Source organism: Delphinus delphis, chromosome 1 (genome assembly GCF_949987515.2).
Source record: "Delphinus delphis chromosome 1, mDelDel1.2, whole genome shotgun sequence".
In the NCBI taxonomy this organism is placed as follows: Eukaryota; Metazoa; Chordata; class Mammalia; order Artiodactyla; family Delphinidae; genus Delphinus; species Delphinus delphis.
Genome location: NC_082683.1, coordinates 82267796 through 82280817, shown reverse-complemented (window position 1 = coordinate 82280817; position 13022 = coordinate 82267796). Strand labels below are relative to the sequence as shown.

The 13022-nt window shown below is 45.7% G+C and overlaps 1 protein-coding gene across 1 annotated transcript in view; it reads left to right on the top strand.

Annotated features, from left to right (window-relative positions):
- ABCA4 (ATP binding cassette subfamily A member 4) overlaps positions 1–13022 on the top strand; it is a 136638-nt gene that overhangs the window by 19904 nt on the left and 103712 nt on the right. The window contains exon 6 of the mRNA XM_060006407.1: positions 2780–2977. Coding sequence (XP_059862390.1) covers positions 2780–2977 — 198 coding nt within the window. The remainder of the gene's footprint in view (positions 1–2779; positions 2978–13022) is intronic.

Sequence of the window (13022 nt, the reverse complement as noted above, 5' to 3'; positions counted from 1 at the left end):
GGAGCCCAGCTCCTGCACTCCGGAGGCCGGTCTTGTGGACCCAGCTCCCTCCATGCCTCCGTGCCCACCCTGCTTCTTAGCCCGACTGCCTTGTGTGCCTTCCTCCTGATCTCTGTCTCGGTCTCCTTGACCTGTCCATGGGAATTTTCCTCCATGACAGTAGTGCTCTCTCTGTGCTGTCTATAGGGTAGCCACTAGCCACATGCGGCTCGTGGGCACTTGAGATGGGGCTAGTGCAGCTGAGGAACTGAATTTTTAAATGTTATTTAATTTTAATTATTTTAAATTTAAACAGCGACATGGGCTTGCAGCTCTTTAACCGATCATCCTCATTGTACATGGAATTTCGTTCTTTACCATTAGGACTGGATGTCCCTCTGCCTAGTGTCTGAGCACAGCTCCAAAGGGAATAGCATCACTCGTTCTCTCCCCATCGAGGGAGTGATTAGGCAATTAAAGTAATATGGTTCTCTGGTCCATCCCTCATCACACCTCTCACCCCCAGCCCTGGAACCTCCTGAACATTCTTCCAGGCCCAGCTCAAGTGTTGCCTCCTCAGTGAAACAGTTCATAAACCCTCCCTTCTTTGTCCTGCCCCCCCCTCCCTAATTGACAAAGAGCTAATGGGTAATGGTTAAGCACAAGCTGTGTGTTCAAATTTCAGCAAGGTCACAAGGTTCACTGCAAGTTAATAAGCAATCTGTTTCCTCATTGCTAAAATGGAGATAATAAAAGTACCTACCATATACGGTGGCTGTGGGGGTTAAAAGAATTAATATCCGTGAAGCAATTAGAATAGTGCATGGCACATAATAAACAATAAATACCAGCTACTTTTACTAGCAATTCTCAACATTCCCTCTTCTGTGCTCTGGTTTCACGACGTTCAGCCTAGCACCTCCTGCTGTTTAAATGCCTGCATTTCCAGCTAGCCTGGAAACTAGCCTAGCTAGTTTTGGGGAGGGCAGAATATTCATCTTATTCTCGCTGTATCCCCAGTAACTCTCCTAGTCCCTGCAGAATGGGAACGCAGTGAATGAGCATTGAATGAATGAGTTACATTTTCATGGTGTCCCAGCTTTCTCCCTCGCCTGTTGTGTCACCTTCTCAAGTCACCTAACCCCTTTTCCATCACTTCCCTCCTCTGGAATATTAGAGGTTTGGACTCCAATGAGCTCAATAATTCCCTCCACCTCAAAATGTTTTAGACTCTGGGAATAGAGTTGGGGTGAGGTTTTGCCTGGAGATGAGAAGTAAGGTATGGACAAAACAGGAAGGCTCTGTTGGAATATGCACCCAGTTACAGGCCCCTGAGATTCATGGAGTCCGCACCCACTCGGCACCAGCTGTGACCTGGGCTTCACTTGTGTGGTCTGGACAGTTTCCATACAGGGGGTAACTGAGACCCACCTGCTCCATTCTCCAGCCCAGAGGGTTGTGTAGAAGGCATGGGACTGTGGAGGCCAGGGAAGTTCATGAAGCTGTTCTATTTATGGTATTTAGGGTTTTGTCCACTACTGGGAGTCCAGGACTCCAGGAGGCCAGTTACTGTGCTGGGTGGACAAGGGTCCTGGCTAGGGTTGAGGCCTCCGTGGCCTCTGAAGGCCATTATGGGGACTGTGCTCCACAGCAGCTTTCGGATGTGGGAGCTCCAGGGGTTAGCATCGTCAGATGAAATACAGGTGCCTGGTTAAATTTGAATTTTAGATAAACAACGAACAGTTTTTCAGCATGAGGATGTCCCATCTGGACTCTGTTTGGGACATACTTGTACCAAAAATTGTTCACTGTTTATCTGAAATTCAAATTTAACTGGGCATGCAGTATTTTTATTTGTTAAATCTGGTGAGACAGGAAGGCAGGGGTGGTCATTCACCGTCACTCCAAATGCGTTCTAGGGGCAGGACAGGAATAAAGATGCAGACATAGAGAATGGACTTGAGGACACGGGGAGGGGGAAGGGTAAGCTGGGACAAAGTGAGAGAGTGGCATGGACATATATACACTACCAAATGTAAAATAGATAGCTAGTGGGAAGCAGCCGCATAGCACAGGGAGATCAGCTCGGTGCTTTGTGTTCACCCTGAGGGGTGGGATAGGGAGGGTGGAGGGAGATGCAAGAGGGAGGAGATATGGCGATATATGTATATGTATAGCTGATTCACTTTGTTATACAGCAGAAACTAACACACCACTGTAAAGCAATTATACTCCAATAAAGATGTTAAAAAAAAAAAAAAAAAGAAGGGATGGCTTACACTGTAAAGTCTCTCTGCTAAAATGAGGCCTGGGAACATATGCGTTTTCTATGGCTGCTAAACAAGTTACCACAAACTTAGTGGCTTAAAACAATACAAATTTATTATTTTATGGTTCTAGAGGTCAGAATCTAAGTCAGAGAGCCAGCAGTGCTATGCTCCTTACTGAGGGAAGTAGAGGAAAATTCATTTTCTTGCCTTTTCTAGTTTCTAGAGACTGTCCACTTTCCTCGGCTGGTGGCCTCCCTTCATCTTCAAGGCAGACATTGTTTCTTCTGCTTCCCTCTTCCACATTTAAAGGACCCTTGTTATTACATTAGGCTCACCCAGATAATCCAAAATAATCTCCTTATTTTAAAGTCAGCTGATTAGCAACTTCAATTTCATCTGCAAGCTTAATCCCCCTTGCCGTGCCACATAACGTATTCACAGGTTCTGTGGGTTAGGACATGGACATCTTGGCGCGGGCCAGTCTCCCTCTACTACAGGGAGGTTTCCAGTGTTGCCTTTCCTTTCTGCAGTTTGCTCATGGAGTCCCAGACCTAGTGCTGAAGGACATCGCCTGCAGTGAGGCCCTCCTGGAGCGCTTCCTAATCTTCCCCCAGCGCCGTGCGGCGCAGACAGTGCGTGATGCGTTGTGCTCCCTCTCCCAGGGCACCCTACAGTGGATGGAGGACACCCTGTACGCCAACGTGGACTTCTTCAAGCTCTTCCATGTGGTAAGGGAGGTATCCAGCTGCCTGCCCCTTGGGGGGTAATTCCTGGAGGCAGTAGGTCCTGGTGGCAGGCCACTGGGGACTCACAAATTGACAGTCAGGGAAGGCATGAACCTGGTGTTCCAGACATTCCTTGTTCAAGACAAGACAAGACAGGCTCCAAAGGCCCGGGAATCAACTGATAGTATTTCCAGAGCCGTGGCCCAGACAGCTAGGAGTCACCATTAGGATCACCATTAGATATGTGGTGTGGCAGGTCTGGGTCCCCCCAAATGTGGGATAAGCCCTCTTCACCACCTCTGGCAGTGTGGAAAGGAGGAGCTAGGTGATCGTGGAAAAATTGTTAACCTTTCCTGGCCCCATCACTCATCTACAAAACAAATATAATACTTTATAGAGTGGTAGAAAAGATACATTAAAAATATATGCAAAGCATTTAATAAATTTCAGTAAATGAGAGCTTCACATTCCCTTCTCTGGGTCTGCTCTTGACCCCAAAGTTTACTGTTTCTGGATTAAAAAAACAAAAAAAAAAAACCAAGAGAAAATGTCATAGAAATTTTCCAGAAATTTGGAAAGCCTGATCTAGCTCAACGCTGTGTTCAGAACTGCATCCCAGAGAGACTTCTTGGGATCCAGTCATATCTTCTCTTTTGCTAGAAGGGTAAGATGAGAGGGAATTATATAAAGGAGGCATCGAGCATTGGCTCTCGTACTTCAGAGTGTAGGAAAATCATCAAGGAAGCCGGTAAAAGATGCACGTTCCGCATTCCCACCCCCAGAGACTGATTCAGGAGACCTGGGCTGGGCCACAATCTGCCCTGTATCCTTAGGTGATTCTGATGGAGGTCATCGGAGGCCACGCTTTAAGAAACACTCAAAATTAGAATTAGAATTTTCGAGCATTGAATTGTGTTTTCTCTTTTGCCTACGTTTTAATTTCTGGAACTATGTTTCGGAGAGTGTCAATCACTGAGAACATGGCAGAGGAATTTGTGTTTTGTCTTTTTACATTTGCTCTCTCAAGTCCCAGAAAACTTGCTCTAGCCTTGTCTTCAAAAGCAAGGTGAAGGCTTTTAAAAACAAAACAAAATAAAACAGGACCCCACTGTTTCTGGCAGGGTTCACACTTCATCCCTTTCAGTGTGACTTTTCCTTGGAATGTTACTCCATAATTTCCCCAGCTCATCAGGGGGCCTCCAGAATGGGGTTAGAGGGGTCAGGTCTATGGATGCCACCAGCCCTGAGAGCCAAGGGCCCCAGAGAAGGTCTCTGCAGGGAGATTAAAAAGCCATGCAGTTCAAACTTCTCTGTCCGAAGTTCCATGAGGAACCCGATTTTAGACACACTTCTTAGCTTGTTTTCAGAATCAGACAGGAGAGTGAGTAGGTGATAAAAATCCTTATTCTGAGCTGCTGAACACCCCCAGCACAGTGGGAGCCCAGTGCCTGCGTTTGCAGAGCTGTGGGAGCTTCCCTGGGTGCCTGGGATAGTGCAATCCTCTGGTCACTAGAAAACGGGCAGCGTCATGCATCTGTTTTTGCAGCACTTTGGCCACTGGTATAGTACATGTACCTTTGGGGGCGTGAGGACAGCCTGGATAATAGCAGGAGAAAGGGGGAACCTGGGCAAAACTTTTCATTAGGGTCTGAACCCATAACTCAGGCTACTGGCTTCACGATGTTTATTTATCAGATAGGAAAGACTAGACTGTCTTTCCTGCTGTCCTTACATACTGCTCTGGCAAGTGTTAGAGTTCAGAAACCAGAGGAGAATTTTGGCCGGTCACCCTCACCAACCCAAGATGGACCCTAGGTACTCGCCCGTGTCCATGCACTCAAACCTGAATTGGGCCAGGCACTGTGCTGAGGCCAAGGGCCCAAACATGGCTTTCATGCCCTCACTAAATTCCCAGTTACCCTGAGACAGACAAACAGGCCATGTCACAGCACTGAGGCTTAGGACATTTGGCCCCTAGAGCAGTGGTACCCAGGCCTGGTTGCACACCGAGTCACCTGGGGAGCTTTTAAAAATTACAAGTGCCCCCCCACCTTCATCCCATAGATTCTGATTAGTTGCCTTTAGCATTTTTAAAAGCTTCCCAGATCATTCTAATGTCCAGCCACGGTTGAGAATCACTGACCTACAACATAGGAGTTTGATTTACAGTCTCAATTTCTGTAGACCAAGCCCAATAATAATAGTAGTACCCAAACGCGCCTAAGGCTTCGAAGTACTTTGATTTGATCACCCCTAAGACCAGGATGCTATGCAGATGCATCCTCCCTGCCGTCCTTTTAATGAAGCCGGTGAGCGACCCCAGAGACTGCCAAGAGGAGCAAGTTCAGGCAGGAGACAGGCTTACCCAGGAGATAGTGTTGCCCCTACCTACCATCTTTTTGTTCCTGCTTGTCTCTGTGTGGGAAGACCTAACGAAGACAGGACACATCGGCCCCAAGCAAAGAGGACAAACACCCTATGTGGTGCCCTTGAAATGTGCTTTTCCAGCTGACAAATGTACTGAGTGGCTAAACATTTGTTTTTAATTACTAAAAAGGAAACCTAAAAGGAATTGCAGGCAGTAAGATGGGATTTTTCCTCCTGTACTCATCCTATTGTGTTTTTAGTAAAATAGCCCTGAGGCAGACACAGAAAGGCTCAGGGCAGAGCCTCCCCGACCTTCTCAGAGGGGCATGGGCCAGGCGGGAGGCAGGGGCAGGGGCCTCTCTGGGAGGAGTCTGTTGTTGCAGCTGGTTGGCGAGCAGCCATGCTTAGGTCCAGCGCTGGGAATGCTGTGCCTTCCGTTCTCCTGGGCTGTTTCTCACGCACACGTACACCAGCGTATAAATAAGGTTTTAGTAAATGCCAAGTTGGTGCTCACTAACAAATAGAGAGGGGCCATCTCAGCAAACCACCACACGGCTCCTGCCTCTGTCGTGTCAGGACCTGGGCGTGTGGGTGGAAGTGTAACCTCCAAACCAGACCGTGGAGCCAAGAGACTCAGAGAGGGGTATTGGGGACTCAGCACCAACTGGGGCCAGCTGTGTTTTTCCTCAGCCCCTTGGAGATCAGAAGTGAGTGTTGTCATCCTCAAATAATCCAAATGCAGTACCCTCGCCTTACTCCACCCCACCCATCCCCATATGTGTCCTCGCGCCTGCGTGCCTGCACACGCACACGCACACGCACACACACGGGATGGCCAGTGACCTAGGTGGGCTGGGACGAAAACAGCAGCCAGCTGGCTGGATTTTCTCCGCGGAGGTTTAGCCCCTCTTGGTTTCATCTGGGTTGAGACAGTTTGAAAGAGCTTGTCTTCACCTGTGACCTTTTTGGGCTTCACGCCCCCAGCTTGAAACCCCACAGCTCAGACCTGGGTCCAAGGTACGGTGGCTGCCAACACTACCTGAAACGTTTCACACCTCATAAAAAATGGTGTGTCAGTTTCGGGTGAGGGGTTGGGCCATTTCCCATCTGATTTGGCCCAAGGCGTGCGTGGCCCTCCCCCTCCTCCCCCTTCTCCCCCTCCTCCCCCTTCTCCCCCTCCTCCCCCTCCTCCCCCTCCTCCCTCTCCTCCCTCTGCGATCCTTCCTGTTTTCTCTCCGACTCTGGTGCACAGCTTTGAAATCTTGCTGAGAAGCGAATCTGTCCCTTCGGCTCTGCATGTTTATTTGTGGAAGTTCAGCGGGGAACTGAGGAGGTGCCAAGACCTGCCACATTGCTGGGAAATCTGCGTTCCCTCCCTTCCCCCTTCTCAATGGATGTTGATGGAGGAAATTTGGCCTCCCCGGCATTTTGGCCCATGGTTTTCCCCTTTGCAGTTGCTTCCAGTGTGACATGATTCAGCTTTCTTTCCTTTCCCTCAACTCCTACTCAGTCAAGGTTTTTCCTTTGCTGACTTCATTCTCCCGTGTCTTTGTGACTGTGGGGTGGCTGAACATTGAGTTCCGCAGAAGAAAGGCCAGTCTTAGGGGTGCTTGCTACATGCTCTTTTCAACGTCCTGCTTTGTTCTTGGCTCTGCTCCCTAAATTCCTGAATCATTGGGAATAAATGTGGGTGGAGTGCCCCTGCCCAGTGCGAGCTGGCCATGGTTTCTGCTCTCTTGGATCATTCGTTGCAGTTTGTTAAATTTCAACTATGCGTTTCAGTTTTCAGGTGATATTGCTGTGTCAAAATTCTCTGGAAAGGCGCCGTGTCTCCAGGGTTTTACCATGAGGTCCCATTAATGACTTAATTTCATGATCTCTGTCCCTTCCGATTTCTGAATCTTTGGACTGTCAACTTTCTCCCACTTCTGTGTGGGGGGTTTAGGGAGGGAAGAGGAGGAGTGGTATCCAGTGCCAGCAGTGTGGAGGGAGGTGCAGCAGGGCTGCTGAGCGAAAGCAAAACCAAGTCAGCAGATAGGATTTTTTTGTTTTTTGAAAATTATTAAGCCACAGCAAGTATAGTTAATTTACAGCATTAGTATTTGTTATTCCTACATCTACAAAATTATGTGTCTATTAAATTTCAAAATTTTGGTGAACTGATTTTGATAAGGAAGAAATAAAAAGGAAATAGAAGAGAGGAACATTAATTACATTAAATATATATTAGGCCCATGGGCTTGACTGCCATTGGCCTGCCTCGGTTTCTTTTAGACTCCAGGCATGAATAGGCTAGGGCTTATTTTCATGCCAGATCAGATGCTGTTTTATGAATTTAAAAAGAAAATAAGACTGAGAGGTCAAAACTAAAGTCGCTTGGAACACAAACAGGCCCCTACAAAGACTGCTTCTAGGATGATGGGTCCTGGGGTTCTGGCCTTTATTCAGTAGCTGTAGACTGAGCACCAACATGTGAGGCATCCGGTTTTCTCCAAGGTAAACTGGTTTAAAGAAGGATTTTGGCCTCTGACATTTCTTATCTCTCCAGAACAGTAGTTCTTAATCTTTTTATGGATTAGAACTGCCTTTGAGAACCTGACAACAGCTCTAAACCTTTTCCCTAGAGAAATGTAAGTTCACACAGACACAGAGGGTGGGGCTCTTGGAGCCTCTGAAGTCAGACCCCAAGTTAAGAGCTTTTGCGTTAAAATTTCTTTCCTACTTACCATTAACATATGTCCTTTCCTAAAGTCTCTCGATATAGCCACAGATTCTTCCTTAACTCTCCTTATGAAGTAATCAGCTTCTCCCCTGAGCACAGGACCCAGTAGTGAGAGGACCAGAGGGTAGGCAGCCAGCTGGGGCCCACAGAGATCTCCTGGTGGTCAGGGACTGGGTCCTGGATCTGCACTGGCTCCTTTCTTGCTGTCATTTAAAAGGAACTCAGTCGCTCCATCTGTAAAATTGAGATAGCAAAACCTATTCCATGTATCTCATGGGATCCAGTGGTGAAATTCACATTAGAGAAGAGTTGGAAAAGTGCTTTGAAACAGAAAGCATTTTTACTCTTACAAAAACTAGAATGCAGCTGCTTTGTGGAAGGCCCCACTGTGCCCCGCCCCCATTGCTCCACTCCTAGAAGCATCCTCCTCAAACACTTACGTGGGACATTCTCCCTCCTCCGACCCTCAGACTAGTAAGAGGTCTATCTCATGGGGTCGTCTTTTGACTTCCCATAGATTCCAAAACCAATTTTGCTTTCATCAACCACAAATACCAAGACTGAAGTCACCTCAGAGAGAAAAAGGCCCAGTTTCTGTTGAGCCAAAAAAAGTCCCATAACTTGTCTGTTCAAGAGCCCACCCTCTCGTTCAGACTCTCTGCCCCCTCCAGTCCTGGGAAACAGCATGTCTCTGTGACCTCTCCCGGTAGAGACAGTTTGGCATTTCCCCCCTGCTCTGAGTGATTTAGTCTGAATTCTCCACTCATGACGCATTTCCTGGTACTCAGGGTGTCCCCTCCTGGTTGCCCCCTCACCACTGAAGCTGGCTTCCTCTCTTTTCATCTGATGCTTCACAACTGTCAGGTTGCAGCAAACATGCTTCAAATCTACATTCCTCCAGTTGCCTAGCAACAACTTCCCTACCGGATAAATCTGGATTTCCTGTAGCGGCCCACAATTAAACACAGTGGGCCCCTCACTGTCTGTCCACCGTTTCATCTGTTCTTCACCTCTGTCTGGGTGCTTCAAAGGCAGCAGCTCATCCCTTACTCCAGAGCCTTCCACCAGCTCCCAGAGGCCGCATTATCCCTATAAAGACACTTTTAACCGAAGGCTACCTATTTACCCTTGTGTTAGATAGACCCTCAACTTAGAAATCAATACTGTTTTCCAGATGGCCTTCTTTGAATCAGAGAAAGTAAAACAAAAATTTCAACTCATAAAACATTCCTTTTGTGTGCTGGCAGAGTGACATCTGTTTGATTAACCCATTGGATCCAAAGCAACAGCAAGAATTGCTCAAATAAGACTTTTTTAGTAGCTAATATGCCTTATTCTGCCTTAAGAAAAAATACTACACAGTCCCAAAGGACAGACATGTATCTTGTCCCTTGGGAACCCAGAGACCACCTCATGTAGCCAGAATCTTCTTGGCTACTGGCTAGGACCTTGTATCCATTTCTTAAGTACTGGATCAAGGCCCAGGGACCCCTCAAATCAACCAAAGCCGATGGGAGATGATAGAGACATACCTTTTCAAGAGCCCTATTTGTATATCCAACCTTCCTTCCTTACAAGGTCTAATCAGACCTTGAACTTGGGTTGGCAGTGCTGAGGCCAGTCGTGACATGGAAGGGTTACCTGTTGTTTGGGAAATTAAGAGAACTTATTTGGCATAGGAAGCAGTGGTGTGTGTGTGTGTGTGTGTGTGTGTGTGCGCGCGTGCGCGTGTGTGTGAGTGATGATATTTGCCATTTTGGTCTGTGACCTTTTTTCCAGAAATGGTTTCACATTTCCATTCAAATAAATTTATAGTCCCTTCCGGTTCTTTTGGCAGGAATAGTCCATGTGAATTTGAATAGATAACAGAAGAGGGAGCCCTGGGAAATTTATTTTATAATTTATGGCAACATCAGTCAGACAATTGGTGACCAGATACGTATGAAGTGTCCCCTGGGGGGACGGGCACTGTTCTCAGATGTAGTTGGTATCTAAAATGAAAGTGTGAGTATAAGACCTTCATTATTTACCATCTCCACTGGAAAGAGCTAGGAAAGGCATTGCAGCTATGGTACCTGGCACTCAGCTGGAACTCAGTAAATATTTGTATAATGAATATTATTAAATTATTAACAATACCGAAAAAGAAAATGGTAACCAGACACACAAATGCATCTCAAGCAGTTGTTCCTCCTGTTCCCTCTTCCCCAAATTTCTGGTTTTGTTCTGGTCTGGCTGTCTCTCCAGTCTCTCTTGCCATCTCTCCTTACATTCCTCCCTCCACCTGGAATTCCTGGTCCTCCCGTTCTGTCCATAATTACTGCCCTCATCCTCATGATCATCACCTTCTCTTCTTTCAAACATTAGCCAAGTGTCACCTTCCCCGTCCCCAGGTGGAACTGACCACCCCCTTCCCGTAAGTCACCATCATACCTTGTAAAAACATCTCTCATGAAATGTAAAATCACAATAGACTCCGCCTCTTTTCCACTAGAGTATATTTATTTTCTCATTAATTAATACAACACATATTTATGGAGCATTTACTGTGTACCATACCCTGAAGATACAAAAACAAAATAAAGCATATTCTTATGCTTAATGAGTTTACAGTGTAGTAGAAAGACAAATATCTTAAAAAATAATAGCAAACGAATATAAAAGTGATAAATAAATGCACTGAAGATTATAGGAGCAGCTAGGAGGGGCATCTACCCCATGGAGAAGGAGGGCAGGAAGAGCATGACGGTGGGGGAAAGAAGGCTTTCTGGAGAGGGTGAGGTGATTTCACATGAGTTGACTATGGCCAGTAGGGGTAGGGTGAGGATGGGGTGGAATAGGGGAGGTTGGCTGTCTTATCTATTAGGCCCTAAAATGATAGGCATAGTATCTAACGGAAAAAGGGTTTGCAGAGGCCTACAAAAATGTTTAAGAATTGAAAATTAAAAATTATGGCTCTGAAATACAAAGAAAAAGCTTTAGAATTAAAATTAATAAACATTAAATTGAATGTTTAAGAAACATAATATTATTCAACTTTCTGGTTAAATTTAATATTCATGAAATTTTAAATTAAAAAAGCTGTTTTATAGTTCAGGTTTTCTCCCTTTACAAACATTCCTAAGTATTTGCAATGATTGCTGAGAAATTGTACCAGATCATTCATTTAACGAGTTAGTCAAGGTCAAATAATTTCAAAAGCAAATTAAGAACCTTAAAAAATTATCTATCTATCTATCTATCTATCTACCTATCTATATCAATATATAGATATAGGTACATATAGCTATAGATAGAGACACAGGTGCTTTTAATGTGTTGAATTTGAGGCAGGATGGAATTTTAAGGACAGAGTGTGCCTAGAGCCTATGGAGATGAAGGAGAGGGGATGGAAAGAAGATGTCCACTTAGGCAAAACATAGGCATGGATAATCTCCAGCCCACAGTCAAGTGAGGAAAACAGACAACAAACTCACAAAGAAGAGAAAGTAATTAAAAGGGATAGGAGCTGTGACTGATTGATTGCAGTCCAATCTCTCTGGACACATGAGTGTGACAGTTGCTTATTTTCTGTGCCTCTGGGTTTCTAGTCCCTCTAGGTACCTCCCATTGTCTAGGACCCTGGTTGTTTTTCTCTGCACAGCTTCTTTAGACTCCATTCTTTGATTCCAGCTTCTTCCTAAGGCGGTCTTTCAGATATCTTTTTGCTCCCCTCTCTGCAATCTGAGGGCTCATCCTGCTCCAAACTCAGACCCAACACCAGCTCCTAAATCACCAGGCTGGGGATTTTGACAATGGGATGGGAATGGGGAAGCATCAGTGATGACTCTCAGGCTTCCAGCTCTGGTGAGTGGGCAGGAGGCAGTGCCACCAATTGAGGAAGGGCGTCCAGGAACAGAAGCTGGTTTGGGAGAAGACGATGTGATCAGTTTAGGACAAGTTGGAGTTATGCAAATGTCCAACAGACAATTGAGGGATGGAGATGCAGATTTAGAAGTCATCAACAAAAAGGTAGCAGATTAAATGAGAGAGGGAATGAAAAAACCCAGAGAGAGTGTACAGAATGAGAAGAGCGAGGGTGTGGAGGTCGAGAATCTCAGCATATAAGGGGAAAGTAGAGGCTGAAGAGCTTGTGGGCTAGGCAGGGGGGAACAGAGAAAACCAGGTGAGATGAGTGTCATGAAGGTAAAGAACATGACCAAAAGTGTCAAGAGCAGAGAGATCTGAAAAGACAAGAACCAAAAGCATCCATTAGACTTTAAAACTGGGAATTCTAGTGAAAGCACCTTGGTAGGATGATGCAGGTGGAAGACTGGGAAGTGTTGGTGAGGAAATGAATCACTGAACGTGAACTGTTCTTTCAAGAAATGTGGGAATAAGGGGTGGAGGAGGGAAGACCCTCCCGCAAGTAAGAGAGAATTCTTCCTGCCTTACTGACTTTGATATGTGACATTGATGTTTTTTTCTGCCTTTGGACTCAAACTGAAATACCAACTCTTTGTGTGTCTTCAGCCTGCCAACTCACCCTGCAGATCTTGGGATATGCCAGCTTCCATAACTGCATGAGCCAATTTCTTATAATAAACCTCTTCCTATTTATATACATCCTATTGGATCTGTTTCTCTGGGGAACCCTAACTAATACACTGCCCTTAATGAGCATACCATTTCATGGAGTATCAGGCATAGAAACACTTATAGTCAATCTGCTTCTTGCTATAATGTAAGTATTCATTCATTCATCATATTCAATATGTGCCTGAATATCTACTATGTGCCTAGCACACAGACACAGTTCCTGTCTATATGGAGCTTAGAATCTAATAAGAGAGACAGATAACACATAAACAGTAGAATAATTACCAGTGGTGCAGAGCACAAGGAAGGAAGTAAAGAGGACACCTAAAAAGAACATAACAGGGCAAGGGCAAGCAAAGAAGCATAGAAAAAGAAGTATCA